General features: G+C 26.4%; 1 protein-coding gene across 1 annotated transcript; it reads left to right on the plus strand.

Annotated features, from left to right (window-relative positions):
• The first annotated feature begins 11,242 nt into the window (after positions 1 to 11,242).
• LOC137836898 (myb-related protein 306) lies at positions 11,243 to 13,150 on the plus strand. The gene is made up of 3 exons (XM_068645679.2): positions 11,243 to 11,669; positions 11,829 to 11,958; positions 12,251 to 13,150. Exons 1-3 carry the CDS (start codon positions 11,540 to 11,542, stop codon positions 12,942 to 12,944), a joined length of 954 nt encoding a protein of 317 aa, XP_068501780.1. The 5' UTR covers positions 11,243 to 11,539; the 3' UTR covers positions 12,945 to 13,150.
• The last annotated feature ends 3,746 nt before the right edge of the window (positions 13,151 to 16,896 follow it).

Raw genomic sequence — 16,896 nt, forward strand, 5'->3', positions numbered from 1 at the left:
TGAAAAATTAAAAATTAAAATGTTATAAATGGTAGAATAATAATTCTTCCTACCTCTTAAAGTCCACTTAAATACTCATTAACACTTAAAAGCATACTAATGAACACTTAAAAGCTTTGAATCATTATCAATCAAACATAAATTTAGGTTTGAATATAGTTTTGTAGTTAAAAATTATTAGAAAATCATTAAATAAAAATTAATTTTAGAAACTAAAAATAATTAGTTGTTATAATAAATTAAACTACATGTTTTCTTTTATACATGTGAAAAATTAAAAATTAAAAATAAAAATGTTATAAATGGTTGAATAATAATTCTTCCTATTTCTTAAAGTCCACTTAAATACTCATGAACACTTAAAAGCTTTAATTCATTATCCATCAAACATAAATTATTGGTTTGAATATAGTTTTGTAGTTAAAAATAAATTAATGAAGAATTACTAAAAAATCATTAAATAGAAATCAATTTTAAACACTAAAAATAATTAGTTGTTATAATCAATCACTAAATTACTTAAATCACATGTTTTCTTTTATACATGTGAAAAAATAAAAAAATAAAATAAAAAGTTTAAAATATTATAAATGGTTGAATAATAATTCTTCCTACCTCTTCAAGTCCACTTAAATACTCATGAACACTTAAAAGCTTTAAATCATTATCAATCAAACATAAATTATAGGTTTAAATATAGTTTTGTAGTTAAAAAAATTTAAACAAAAATTACTTAAAAATTATTAAATAGAAATCAATTTTAGAAACTAAAAATAATTAGTTGTTATATTGACTACATTATATACTATATTAGACACTAAAAAAATATTGATATCTAAATTAATTTCTATTGTTGATAAATATTTTTTAAATTAGTATCTAATTAACTACCAATTATTTAGATTCTATAGTTAGTAGCTAAATTTTGGTAGCTAATTAGATACCAATTTAGAAATTATTTATCAACAATAAAAACTAATTTAAAAATCAATAATTTTTTAATCTATAAAATAATATCTAATTTAGTTAATATAACAATTAATTAGTTTCTAATTAATGATTTTTCTTGTATTGGAGTACTCATTAATCTAAATTTGAATATTGCAAATAATTTTACTCATTTGTAATCTTAATTAAGTCTAACCCTTAACATTTCTTTTACCTAGTTATTCTGTTGAATAAGTAATGTTGAATAAGGGTGTCACCTCTTGAATTGATGATATTCTTAAGTATCTCTTGGTAGAAGGAAAAAAATTAGCTTTGTAATAGTATAAGGTTGACAAAAAATAATTTTACATTTAGTTTTTATTTTAAGAAAATAATATTTATATGAAATGTTATTTCTCGAAAATAGTTTTTAATCAAAATTTACACCAAAACATTCTTGTGGAGAGATGAATTAAAATACTTCTATTAAACAAAAATCACACACCCTAACTAAATCGTTTAAAAGGGTAACAAATTAAAGATTCACAAGCAATTTTAAGAGAGAAAAAAAAACTAAAATTAATTTATAGAAACTTTCTTATTCAAATTTTTTATGCTTAAGTTAATTTTATCCTATAAAAAATGGTTACATTTCTTTCTTATTTTTCTCAAGAAGATTGAAAAGCTCATTAAATAGATGTGATGACTAAAATGTATCTCTTTCAAAATGCTACATATAAAATATTGTTTTCATCATATTCATGTACCCTATTCACCCCACATACAATTTATTTCTTCCTTTTTTTTGTAGGGCAAAAGTCACCCTTAAAATTTATGAGTTGCAATATTTTAGCTCATTGCTAGATCCACTTAATGAATAATGGTATTATATTAATTTTTTATACTCTAAATTTTGACATTGAACCCCAATTAATTATTGATAAGGATTGAAATATCTCTAAGCAAAGAAAATTCAATTTCCTTGAACTAGAGAGACTTCTAACTAACCATATAAAACTTCTCTATTTTGATAGGCCAAAGTAATATCATACATTCATAATTTGTTGACCTCTTCCTTTATCCACTCTTTCAAATTATGTCTAAGTCATATTTATTGTGCATCCAAAGCTTTCTTGATCAATAATATATTTATAAAATAAGTTGACACATATCCACTGAAATTTAATATATGTTATAAAAAAGTATTTTATAAATGTTAAACTTTATAGTTTTTACTAACTTAACCATACTTTTATCTTTAAGTTTGATTTTTTTATTCTTCTAAATTGGAAATTACTATTTTTATTCTCAAAATAAAATAATAACGTAAAAATTCACTTTTTAGAATATTTGTCAAAATATTTTTTTATTTTCTAAAATAAGTCAAATTTTAATTTTAGTTCCTCAAATTAAAAAGTAATTTTTTAAGTCTTTGAAATTTAAAGTTAGTTTTAGTTTAACATATTTTTTTTTATGAAAAATAATAATTTTAAAATAAATTTAATTAATTTAAAATTACTTTTCAATGAATTTGTACAAACCAAAACTAGTTTTAATGATAATCCATTATTACAATAGTCAATCATTGAAATGATTTAATTTTTCTTATCTCTCAAACACTTAGTTATTCTCGTCTCAATCTTTAAAAAAGTATCGATAGTAAAATATGTTGTTGCCATGGAACATGAATTTTTAACCTTGGTTGTTGATGTGTTTCGTTATAACTCTGTATTTCCAAATAAACTAATTAATGCAAGCCATGCTTCATTATATTTTTATGACAATATGCCCAAGTTGTGAAGCGATAATAAACGATTAACACAAGCTTTTAAATTACAGAAAAAAATGTTTTTTTTGACAAATATTTACGTTGGTAATAATATAAAATAATTCATAATTTTTCTAGAAAAAAAATCACTATTTAACAAGAAAGTGGATTTTAAATCTAACTCAACCTTATAAAATTGACTTATAAGGTAAGATTTTGCACTCACTTATAAAGAATGAAATATCCTAATATCTAGTCGATGTGTGATCTCCAACACACCAGCTCACGCCGAGACTACCAACTCGTGCGTAGAAATATATGTAATGGGTGATCCAATAACGGGTGACACGATAGGCCTAACAAACTCTCACTAGGATAGACTTTAAATCACTCTGATATCATGTTAAGAAGTGGACTTTAGGCCTAACTTAATCTCATAAAACTGACTTATATGATGGGATTTGCACCCACTTATAAAGAATGAAATATCCTAATCTCTAGTCGATGCAACAAACATATTTTGTATTTTACATTTTCACCATAAATATGATAGAATTATATATATATATATATATATATTAAGTTATATGTAAATCTAAGTTTTTAAAAGATAAATTTTAAATGATTAAAGAATAGAAATTTTATAAATAAAACACAAGTTTAATTTTTATTATAATATTGATATTCTTTATTGATAAAAAAATATTGATATTCTTTTCTTTAGTTTGTAAAAAGATATGTTGCTACATGGGTTACACTTAGGTTATTTATCTGGATTCCTGGAAACACTTAAGTTATTTATATGGATTTATGTAAGTGTTGAAGGAAGGTTTTGTTGTTACCTTAATGTAAAGGGGGTTAATATTTACATTTAATAAAATGATTGTTTAAATGTGGTAATTAATTTGTATGTAAAAAAAAAGTTAATATGTATATTTTGCATATAATTTTGATGATATCTAAAGATATATGATATTATAAATGTGTATGAAAATCATTATCATTGTAGTTGATATGTTGACAAATTAAAATAAGTGTTAGGTGTTATTTGAATTATGAAATTCTATGTAAGTTGAAAAATGTTACACTTGATAAGTTATCACTCAAACTATGGTTTGAGCAAATGTATTGGTAATGTTATGCGGGAATATAGATAGTGGTTGGATTAATGTAACACAACTATGTTATATGTTTTGATCATTTACTCTTTAGAAAGGGAAGAATTTTGGAACATAATAAACAAATGTAACATGAATTGTTTAGTGAAATCTCATCTTGTACATATTTTTAAAAGTGTTGGAGTACCCAAGTGTAGTGTATAATATACATAGTTCTTTGTCGATAATTTTTTTTTTGGTTTACCACTACAAGAAAATTATTAAATAGAAACCAATTTTACAGACAAAATATAATTAGTTGCTATAATGACTAAATTAGAGACTATTTTAGAGACTACAAAAATCATTGGTTTCTAAATTAGTTTTTATTATTGATAAATAGTTTCTAAATTGATATCTAATTAGTTACCAAGGTTTTAACTACCAATTATTTATATTCTAAATTTGGTAGCTAATTAGATACCAATTTAGAAACTATTTATCAATAATAGAAACTAATTTAAAAACCAATAATTTTTTTAGTCTCTAAAATCTAAAATGGTGTTTAATTTAGTCACACAACTAAATATTTGTTTTTAATCAACAATACAAATTTAATAAATAGGAGTACTCGGGGTACTCCAACCCATGTACAAAAAATCCCTATGCTAGAGAAATGAGGTTTCCAGCTAAAATACCAAAACATAGACATATTCTGCACATATAATTCTGATAAGCTTAAACCTATTTAAAAACATCAGGATGTCAATACATAAATCCAATTATCTATCAAGGAATCCAACAACTTAGTCTAATTCCAAACTATAAGTGTATCAACTCAAAAGAAAGACTTTGCCTCCTTGCTATCTACTGTAGTTTCCCAAGCATCCATTATGATTATAGTTGTACCCCAAGAAAATTCCTCTCATGCAAATCGAGAATCCAGCAAAAAACAAAGAAATGGCGTTAATCATCAATGTAGTGATTTTAAACATTCATATACATTAATACACCAATCAGAATAAGATAAATTTGACTTTGAAAATTTATAACTTACCCATGCTCATGTCTTTACTTGGACAGTCACACAACTAAATATATTTAATCTTGATTTCTATTGGATGATTTTCTTGTAGTGACCATAATGATTATCTTCACAGTACATCATCTTTAAATGATGAAAAAAATAATTAAAGAAAAATTTTATAACTTAATTGAGAGGTCGAGACAACTTTTTCCTTAAGATAAGATATTATTTAAAAGACTGTGGTAGTTGATGTTTTTTTGTCATTGTATTTTCAAATCAACTAATTAATGTAAGTCATGCTTGATTTTATTTTTGTAAACAATAATATACACAAGTTGTGAAGTGCTAATAAATTATCAACATCAACTTTTAATCATAGGAAACGCATTTTAATTATCTTGTATCTATTTCATACATTATATCAATGACTAATAAACAAATCTTAGAAGAATAGTCCTACAATTTAATTTTAGCGAACTATTTATATAAAATATCTAAATTATAGACCTTTCTTAATCTTTTGAGAAGTACCCATTTGACTTTTGAACCTAGTATTTATATATCCAAAATCTTAATGATAAAAGTGGACAAATATATAAAATTATCAATGCAAATTTGATTTTTTTATAGCTGTATATTAACTTTTAATATACTTTTTTATTTTTTTATAAAAAAAAGTTGATCTAGAAGAAATAGACTAAAGAATTCAAATACCTAACTTGACTCACTAGATAGGTTGAAATGTTAACTCAATTTAGTCTAAATGTTCTGTCACCCCACACACAACATCTTAAGTAAACCTCAAATCCTAGGTTAACATATAGACTTAGTTGAATCTTACAATACTAACTTTTTTTAATATACTTTAATCTCCATCAATTGACATTATAATTAATTAAACACAGTAAAAGAGATATTTTCTTATTGAAAAATAATAACAATAATACCAAGAAGAGAATATAAAAAGGATAATCATACATTGTTCAATGTATGAATCGACTAGTATAAAATTATTTTAATTTAATTAGTGATATTGAATTGGATCTTTTGAGACCCAATTGTGTTAAATATTAAAAAAAAGACTTTGTTATTTGTCCTATCAAAGTTTTTTAACTGAGAAAAGTATAAAATTAATCTTGAAAATTAAAACTACTTGTTATTTTATTTAGGTTTTAAAAAAAGGTTTTAAAATTATGAAATTAAACTCTAGTCTTTTAAGTTAAACCTGTAAATGATAAACCATTTCAATCATTATTAAGTAAAGTTAAACTACATGTCTAACTTTAACTATCCTTGTTTATTTTGATTTTTATCTTTTATGTATATGGGTAAATTAATTATTTTAGTTCATTTGTTATTTTTTAATATTTTCCATTTTTTTCACATTCATTCATACAAATTGTTCTTCTCTCTTATTTTATATGAATATAATTGATATTACCATTTTAGTTTTATATAGTTTGAAGTTCTAAAATTCCAAATAACTAAACATTAAAATTTTAATTAAAAGTAAAATATAAAAATAAGAGAGAAAGTAAAAAGAAGTATGATTCCTTCTCTTTCTTTCTATCAATTATCTTTCCAAGTAAATTTTTGAATAAAAGTTTAACCTGGCTGAAACAGGTAAAAAATAATTCATTATGGTTAAATATGAAAAATGAATAAACTAGAAAGTAATAGGAAGAGAAACTTTCAAGTCCTTAGTCTAATTCAACTTAGTAAATCAACAATGCAATGAACAAGTCAAATTAAAAGATTTTCTCATTCAAAACTTCACTTTCACAGTTTACTTATACTAACTCAAAAGCTTGTTGACAAAGTATATTAGCAGTCATAAAAATATATTTAAATACAAATATAAATCAAAGAAATTATCACTAAATATGATTAAATTTGTTAACATAGTTAGACACTACAATAAAATCATTAATTAGAAATCAATTTTATTGAAAAAAATTAATTAGTTACTATATTGATTAAATTAGATACTATTTTATAGACTACAAAAATTATTGGTATCTAAATTAATTTTTATTATAGATAAATAGTTTCTAAATTGGTATCTAATTAACTACTAAAGTTTAATTATCAATATAACAATTAATTATTTTTTGTCTCTAAAATTATTTTTTATTTGATGATCTTCTAGTAGTGAGAGTATAAAAATGATAATTTACAAAGTATATCTATTTACAATTTTTTAAAAATATAGCTGATAAGTTATATGCTAAATATATTTTAAAAGAAAAATGTTATTTTGACAACTACGTACATCAATTTACCATTAACACAATGTAATTTAAAAATTACTCAATCTATTTACATGGATCCACATTTTAATCAATTTTTTTAATTGTAATTAATATAGCGCAAAATTGTCAATATAACAACATTCATTTTAAAATAACACTCATCTTAAATTAGCATAAAGGTACTTAGGATAGGAAACCCTATATTAGGTCTGTTGTTTGATGCTTGTATACGAGTTGAGACACTTCTTAAATGTATTTTTTTTAATTTATTTAATTTTTTTGAAAAAAAAAATACTCATATTAAAATAGCTGTGTAGATATGATTTATTAACCTAATTTTTGTAAAAGCAAATAAGCAGCAAAGGATGAAGTTAAAAAAACATAAACATGACAGCAGATTCATGACAGGAGATTGATGAACTTAAATTTGATTTGATGATCAAAAGAGAGGGAAAGAGTGAATCCAGATGGTGGTGTGGCAGTGAGATTAGACACCTGCATTAAGAGGTTGAAGTGGTGTGTCTATTATCATGTGTTCATAGAAGACCTTAACACTGAAATTTGTTGAATATAACATCAGAAATAATTCTTAGGGTTTGGCATGTTCTTTAAGAGGTTGGAGTGAAGATTGTGATGATGGGAGGCACAGGCCTAACCCTCTTAAATACTCTGAAACTACTTTCAGAGTTTAAAGTCAAAATCAACCCACTTGTTAGCTGTATTCCTCTTCTTCACTCTACTGCTGCTATTTACCCACACCTTATAAATGTATTAACCTAGATTCACTACACACTCTTGGTACATGCAGGTTCTGTCTTGTTTCAAAAATATATCATTGAAACACACAACATATCATTAATTAAACACATCTCTACACTATAACCATGATTAAATTAACACTTAATGCATTTCACTAGCTACTTCAATTCATCTTAAACAAAAATCATTATAATTTCAACTTTTTAAACATTCTTAAAATACTTTTATTTATTCATTTTTTTCGATAAAATTTAAATATGTTTCTTATTTTGTTAAGTTTTTCTTTTTAGTTTTTTGAATTTAAAAAAAAAACATTTTTATATCTTAGAATTTGAATTTTTTTTTATATAATAATTACAAGTTATTTGTACAATGCCTTATTTTTTTACATATTTTTTTTTATCAAATATTCTATTACAGGATTGTTTTTTTAAATTATTTACTTTTATAGAGTTTAAGTAAACAACTTAATTAAGTTTTTTTTTATAAATTATATATAAAGACTACAAATCAATTTAAAATTAGAAAAAAAAACCTTAAATTTATGATAATATAAAGGTATATTTTTTTTACTAGAAATCACTTTTATAAATATTAGACACATTGATTATCTACTTAAAATTAAATAGAATGCAAATAAGAGATTTGTAGAGAATTAGTAAGAGGTTAGGTTTTTTTTTTCATATGTGCACAAATACTGTTTTTTTTTTCTTCTTTTATCATATACAACTTTTCTTCTAAATATGGAAGAAAGAAATTATGTGAAACAAATAAAAATATATTGTGCTCTATTTGATCATTTTTTCTCTCTTTTCAAATAAATAAGTACAAATACAAGCCTCATAAAAAACCAAAAAAAATAAACTTATTAATTTCAGATTTTATTATTATTATTATTATTAATATTATAGTATTATTATTTCTGTGGGCAAGCTGAGGTAGTGGTAATGTGTAACTCAATTCGAAGTAGTTTCCATAAGTCTAGCGGTTTGACCCTTTCTTGGAGAAAACACCTAACCGACTGAATCTCACATGAAAATAGAAATTAAAATTGACTTTCATTCTTTGTAACCAAAACCTTAATAAATGCATCAATAAATATATTATTGGAATGATATTTCAAATTTAACTCAATTCATCATCAAATTAATTACCCTTAGCATGCCATATTTACTTAAGCAGCTTCGTAATCAAGCTACTCTTTTAAATGCACTTGGACACATTCATGTGCACCTTCTATAAAAAAAAGACAAACACTCAAAATAATACACTATCTCTACCACATATTTTTTAACCACATTTTTACCATTCATTTATTCTTTAAAAAGTTTTTACTCTCTTAAAACCGAAATGTAATAAGAAGAAACAAATCTTGTTTGATACTATAAATATAAATGAATTTTTACACTATTTTAACTCTATTTAGTTTCATCATTTTATGCCTACACTTAGGTTTATATCTAAGCATTATTTTCAATAAATGTAATTAAAGATAATTAAAAATATATATGTATAAATCAATAAAATTAAGGGAACTTATAAATCAATCAATTAAATATTTTTGTTAATTTTTTTTTTCATATTGGTACAACAATGCAGATAACTAAATAACTAAATTGTTTTTTTTAAATGAATTTTAAAATAAGAAGAATATTAAAAAGCATGTTGTTAGTATTTTTTATCAGAAAAAAACGAATATAATAAAAATGAGTATTTTAAAATGTTGAAAGGTGTGGTTGCTTACTATTTCAAATGTCATTCATAATTTATTATGAATATAGCAAAGTAAATCCAATTTGAATTGTCTACCATCACCATTTATGATCATGCAGTATATGCACTGTATCCAGAAAAGATAAATGGGTAATTTCATTGGCAAACACCAACTCAATCTTACTTTGAGTAGTAGCTTAATATATAAGAGTATAAAATTAATTTTAAGAGAACTAGTTATTATATAATATTTTATATTTTTAATTTAGCAAGTAACTAACTTTTAATATTTATAACAAAGAATATAAATACAATATAACTCACTTGATTATTGTGAAAGTAACAATGTCTCTCTTCTATATATATATATATATATCTCTCTCTCTCTCTCTCAATATATATATATATATATATATATATATATATATATATTCATTCATCTCACACATTAGTTTAATATATTTAGAACACCAGTCCCTATCATAATGAATGATGTTATGCATCATTTTGACAAATGTGAACACATAAAATTGATAAAGTATAAATAAACTAATTCCATCAGCAAGAAAAATTTATCACACCTAATATAAAACAACAAAATGTTAATATATATATATATATATATATATATATATATATATATATATATACAAAACAAAAATAACTACTTACATTAAGTACACACACACATTTTCGGTTTAATTCACTTTCTAAGAAAAAGTTACTCTAATTAAAGAAAAGTTGGTTTACTTTTTTTAATTTTATCATTCTCATCTATTTTTTTTTTATGTCACTCTTTATTTGAATTCTGATATAAAAAGGATTCATTATGAAATATCCATTTTAAATGAATGATATTTGTATATGATAATCTATTTAAATATATAATTTTCAAAAAGTTTGATAAAAAAAGCAATTCTCATCTAAATGAATGATATATATTTCGATGATGATCCATTTAAAGTATTTTTTTAAACTACTATCACTACAATTTGATATAAAAAATATATTGTTGAAAATATCTCAATCAAATAAATTAAGTTTTGAATTATAATATATATACCATTAAATTGATTTTACTTTAGATTTAAACTTCTGACCTTTCAATAAGTTTGGTCTAATTTTCTATATTTTATATTTTATGTTATTTTTCATGTGATACATTAACATAAGTTTTACTACCATTAAATAATTGAAAGAATTAAAATTTAGTTATTTCATACTCTAATTAAGTAGCATTCATTGGAAGGAGTATTATATGGTTAATATGAAAAATATAAAATCCAATTAATTGATTAGGTTTTTGATAAGCAATTGAGAGAGAAAGGAGGTGATGAAAATTCATTGAGAATTGAGATGTATCACAAGTGACAACTGTTCTCAAGCATATATAATTTGAGAGTAAACTCTTATACAAGAATTACTCAGAATCTATCACCAATCTTTCAATCCATAGCATAACACACCAACATAATTACAGCATCATTTTAGGCCATGAACCCTTTCACAGGTATGTGAAAGCTTTGAGTTTGCTAGAGTCACCACCTTTATCTAATTAACATTAATGTTTGGTTTGATGGGGTTAGAGAGTTTAAAAAGTTGTAGTAGATAATGCAGGTTTCCTTGCATCCTCATTGAATGCTCCCACGCGGTTTTGAGAGGCACAAAGAGAGCCATTGCTCCACAGCTGAGCTGACTTTGGCCTTCTTTCTCCCCCAAAGAGAGTTAATGCATTTGCTGTCAACTTTTGACTATTTGCCTTCTCTTCTCTTTCTCTCTCTCTCTTTGTCTCTTTCTTCAGTCAGCGACCCTTCACACACTCTCCTCCTTCCCTTGCTTTTCACTATTTATACACCCTTCATTTTGACTCTTGCCTTGGCACATTGCAAGCAAGAGGAAAACCAAACAGATCTAAGCTAGCTCTAGAGAGAGGCTATTATCTATCATAAAGTGTAGAGAAGTAAAAGAAAAAAGATACACACACATACAAGGCAAGATGGGAAGGCCACCTTGTTGTGATAAAGGTGTGAAGAAAGGACCTTGGACTCCTGAAGAAGATATCATTTTGGTGTCTTACATACAGGACCATGGTCCTGGCAATTGGAAAGCTGTTCCTGCCAATACTGGTTAGTGACTCTTCCACTTTTTTATTAGATCTTAATTTGGTGGTTTTTAAGATGATTGAATGTTTGTTTCTTTTGTCCTGGTTTTAGCAAGTTAGGGAAAAAATCATGATTTTTTCAGCTGTGATCTGAATGGTACTCTCTTTTGTATTCAACTTTCAGGGTTGTCAAGGTGCAGTAAGAGTTGCAGACTAAGATGGACTAATTATCTTAGGCCAGGAATCAAAAGGGGTAACTTCACTGAACAAGAGGAGAAGATGATAATCCATCTTCAAGCACTTTTAGGGAACAGGTAAACTCATCTCATAGCTGCTTAGTTAAACTTATTTCTGTAAATTCTTTAGTTTTTGATTTTTTTCGAATAAAAGCTTTCAGTATTGCTAAATATTGCTATGCAAATTGGCATATTGGCATCTCACCTAGTCTGATACCTTTGGATTTGTTACCATATATAGTATAATAAGAAAACATCTTAAAAATTCTACCCCTTTTTTCTTTGTAATGATTTTGTAACTTTTGTGGGAAATTTCTTATGAATGTATTGGATTCACATGCTAAACTGAAACACATTGATTGTGATGTAGATGGGCTGCCATAGCTGCATACCTGCCACAAAGAACAGACAATGACATAAAGAACTTTTGGAACACCTATCTGAAGAAAAAGCTGAACAAATTGGAAGCAAGTGGTTCTGAAGGAAGCTTGGGACAAGTTGGGGTTTCAGTTTCTCAGTCAATGTCTAGAGGTCAGTGGGAAAGAAGGCTTCAAACTGATATTCACATGGCCAAGAAAGCTCTCAGTGAAGCTCTTTCACCAAAGAAGACATCATCATCTACCTTGTTTGCTGAGTTAAATTCAAACCTTTCCAATGATAACACTGGCTCCTTCTACAACTCCACCAAACCAACACAATCCATGAGCTATGCCTCAAGTGCCGACAACATAGCTCGTTTGTTGAAGGGGTGGATGAAAAACACACCAAAACGTGCTGCCACTCAAAACTCCTTCATCAACTTGGTCGGTTCTGACACTGCTTCCAGTGATGGAACAACAAAGGGAAGCACAAACAGAGTCGAATTGTCTGAGACTTTTGAGACCTTGTTTGGTTATGAGTCTTTGGAGTCTTCAAATTCTGAGTTTTCACCATCTCTTTCTCCTGAGGGCACTCTTTTCCAAGATGAGAGCAAGCCAGATATTGTAGGAATAGACATGCCTTTCTCTTTGCTTGAGAAATGGCTTCTGGATGATACTAGTTGTCAAGAGAAACTTAGCTTCTAGATCAGTTACTTCAATTTGTTGCTTTTTCTTAGTTATAGGAGACTAAACTTGAATCTCACTTTGGCCTTCAACCCCTTTTGGTTCTAGAAGTGTATATTCCAATCCAATATTAACATCATTATATTATCATATCCTATAATGTCTTACTGCAAAAAGTTTGTTTCTGTTAATGACAAGTTCAATGGTGTTAGAATTTTGTTCTCTGAGTTGGCTGTTTCATTGTTTTAATCAGGAATTAAAGTTTAACTCTGTTGACTCCTTCCTAACTCTCAATCAGTTTAAGCCTTTAATTGATCAGATCAAAAGAATGAAATGGTCCTAAAAAACTTTTATGGCAAGAAGTATACAAGTCAACCTAATAATATCAGTTTACAGAATGTTTAATTAGTATGAACATTAACATACTCTACTCATTCAAATTCAAGTAAGACAAATTTGTATCTTCTTTTTCATGTGTTTAGCTTAAATGATAAGGTATAATGGCAGTGTGTTTTGCTTTTGATTTTATAACATTTTTGGATCTTCTACAAAATAATATTTAGGAAGGAATAAATTGATTTTTGTTAACTTTTTATTATAGTTTTTAAAGTTAAATTACTCACCATAAATAAGAGAGGTATGGGTTCTATTCACACCATGAATAACTTGTCATTTTCAAAACCTTTATCTCCTTAATGGATCTATTATAAATATCACATGTGCCACTAAATCTATTTAGTTTTAAAAATTGACAGAATAAATTCCCATAAAAATGGAAAATCACAAGTACAATTTAACTATTTTTATGTATAATTAAAACATTACTGAGAAGAGAGTAAATGGCACTCTAGTCCTAATATATTAATATTACAATGTGAAATAAAAGAGATAAATAATAAACTAAAAGATTAGTACATTAATAACAAACAAATAGTGTTGAGCACTAGTTATCTTGACTATATCCACAAACTAACTTTTTATAGTAAGTCCAAATACTGTTAAAGTAGAAGGGTTGAAATTCCTAAAACACAATTTGTTATCCACAATTGAAGTAGACCCACATCATTAAAAAATGTTAGGGTACAAACTTTTTCCTTCTTAAGGATAGCTAAATTGGATATAATGTGCAAAATTGTGATTAGGTGAGAGATTATAATACCTAAGTCAAATAAAGTGCATACTAAATGAGAAGGGATATCTTTTTCTCTATAAATGGTGAATAAAACCTTTGTTTTACTTAAAAATTACCCTCAAGGAAATGCCCCTTAAGGCCATGTATATATATAATTTTTTACAAATTTTAACCAAAACACAGTTATTTAATGTCAACAAAATAATAGATATAAATTTTCTCTTATAAAAAGACAATATTAAACATTGTTCATCTTGACTTTAATTATGCTGTGATTTGGATCTTATAAAATAAAAAAAAAACAACATTAAAACACAAAGAGGTATACAGTAAAATCATCATACATAACCTTAAGGAAAGAATTAGAAGGTGAATTAGGTTGTTAGCTATGGAAAATTAAAACTCTTCCCTTTATAGAGGTGAATGCTTAGAGAGTTATGCAAAATGTAGCAACAACAAGGTATAATTTGGTAAGAAGAGGAGTTATTTTAGAAAGTAACTCATGTGTTATGTATGGTGAGAAAGAGGAGACGATATCTCATTTGCTCTTCAATTGTATGATAGCTTGGCGTGTATGGGACATGTGTTATGCATGGATGAGTGTGGCGTTGGTTAACCATTATGATGCAAAGTCGCACTTCATGCCTTTTTGCCTCCCTTTTTTGAATGAGTTTAGTAACAAAGTTTATGGAAACATGTGGGTAGCAATAATTGGTTAGCTAGGGAAACATATGAACAAATGCATCTTTAAGAATGGAAGGATGAATCATGTGGAAGTATCTACAGTGATATAATTAAAGGTTTGGTCATGGATTATTACCGCAGAACATTTAGCAATTTTTTTCTTATTCTGAATGGTGTATGAATCCGTTGACATGCTTGGGATACTTTAATAGCTAATTCTGTTTCCGGAAGGTTCGCTAACCCCTTGTACTAGCTCTAGACGAGGTTTTGTTAAGTGTTTTATATAGGTACATTAGGAATGGATGGTGTCTAATCATTGAAGAAGCAGTGGAAGTTCCAATGGAAGAAGCAAAGTTGGATACACATAAGGTACCGATAGAGGCAGATAAGTTAAGGTGGAGGTGTAAATCTCGCCAATTTGTTTTAGTGAGGACTTGAAGGTGAGAAATATTATGAGGAAGGTAACAAAATAATCAAGGAAAATTATGAAGGTGATGTGAGGTCTTGAAGTATATGAGGAAGACACCAAATTAATCTAGTATACAACAAGGTGATACAAAACATGTGGAGGATCGTAGAATAAGAGGTATTTTTTGGCAAGATATTTAGGTACTAGTGTTGTTATGTATGTAACACAAGAGTTGTTATTTATGCTCACATTGAACTTAAACTCAAATGTAGGTAGATATGTGTTAGAGATCTCACATCGATTAGAGATTAGAACATTTCATTGTATATAAGTTGGTGCAAATCTTACCCTATGAACTGATTTTATGAGATTGAGTTAGGCTTAAAATCCACTTTATAATATAATATAAGAGTCATTAGAATTGATGTGTTGTCTTGTATAAGGATTGGGGTATTCCTAAAATACCCCCATTTTTTAATTTTTTCATTGTTGACCAACACTAATTACCACTAATATTAGTAACTTAATATATTAAGTTACACTTAATAGTGAGTGAAGGGGATCCAAAACAGAGCAATTTGGTAGGAGGAAAAAGTTGGAGCAGGAGTTTTGTTTACCAAAAGGATTCGGATCAGTGATTGGCAACAGACTCAAATATCCAAAACTAGAAGAAGCCAACACCAATGTTAGTATGCTCTCGAACAGGCTGTAGTGTTAGCAGTGACTTTGGTTGTCCCTTAGGAACCAATTCCCAAGCTTAATCTCCTGCACCAAAGCAGTATGAAAAGCTGCAGAAAGAAATACAAAATGTAGTGAAAATATTCTTTCCTGTTTCTTTTTGTTTGAGTGATTGCAGCTTGAGAAGGTTGGAGTTTATGTATTCTGGTATATGTCTTTTATGAATCTGTATATGAGTTTCGTTTTATTTTTTATTGATAAAAAAAATTAATACAAAAAATAAAGTTCTAGAGAAGCATTAATTGTTGAACCCAATATTATGAAAAAAAAATAAAATCAAACACGTGTTCTTTACATTTTTATATGCATGTCGAAGAAACTGAATTATTTTCTTTTATCATGCAAGAAACTCACTACAAGAAAATCATGAAATAGAAATCAGTGTTTAGAGACAAAAAATAATTAGTTATTATAATAACTAAATTAGAGACAATTTTAAAGACTTATAAAATTTTAGTTTTTAAACTAGTTTCTATTATTGTTAAATGGTTTCTAAATTGGTGTCTAATTAGCAACCAAGGTTTTTGTTACCAATTATTTAGATTCTAAATTTGGTAGCAAAAACTTTGGTTGGTAATTAAACACCAATTTAGAAACCATTTAACAATAATAGAAACTAATTTAGAAACCAAAATTTTTTTAGTCTCTAAAATGGTTTTTAATTTAGTCACTACAGCAATTAAGTTTTTTTTTTATCTAAAAATTGGTTTCTATTTCATGATTTTCTTGTAGTGACTAAATTATTCATGTAAGTTTTAACTATGAATGAACGTAAAACTTAACACATACAATAATGTTCAAATATAGATCTTTCATATCATGATTCTCACACAATCATATAATCAATAAGGAATAGGCACTTGCCTTGATCCATGACTGATCCTAATTGAGCAGTTACTTTATCTCCTTTGTCCCAATCTATCTCTTAGCAATTCCGTTCTTGTCACACACTTTCGTAATGGTTAACACTGAGACAACTATTATTTGCTGTTGGAAAGCTTCTGAGTCTG

This window comes from Phaseolus vulgaris, chromosome 4 (assembly GCF_051622355.1).
Source record: "Phaseolus vulgaris cultivar YP4 chromosome 4, ASM5162235v1, whole genome shotgun sequence".
Lineage (NCBI taxonomy): Eukaryota > Viridiplantae > Streptophyta > Magnoliopsida > Fabales > Fabaceae > Phaseolus > Phaseolus vulgaris.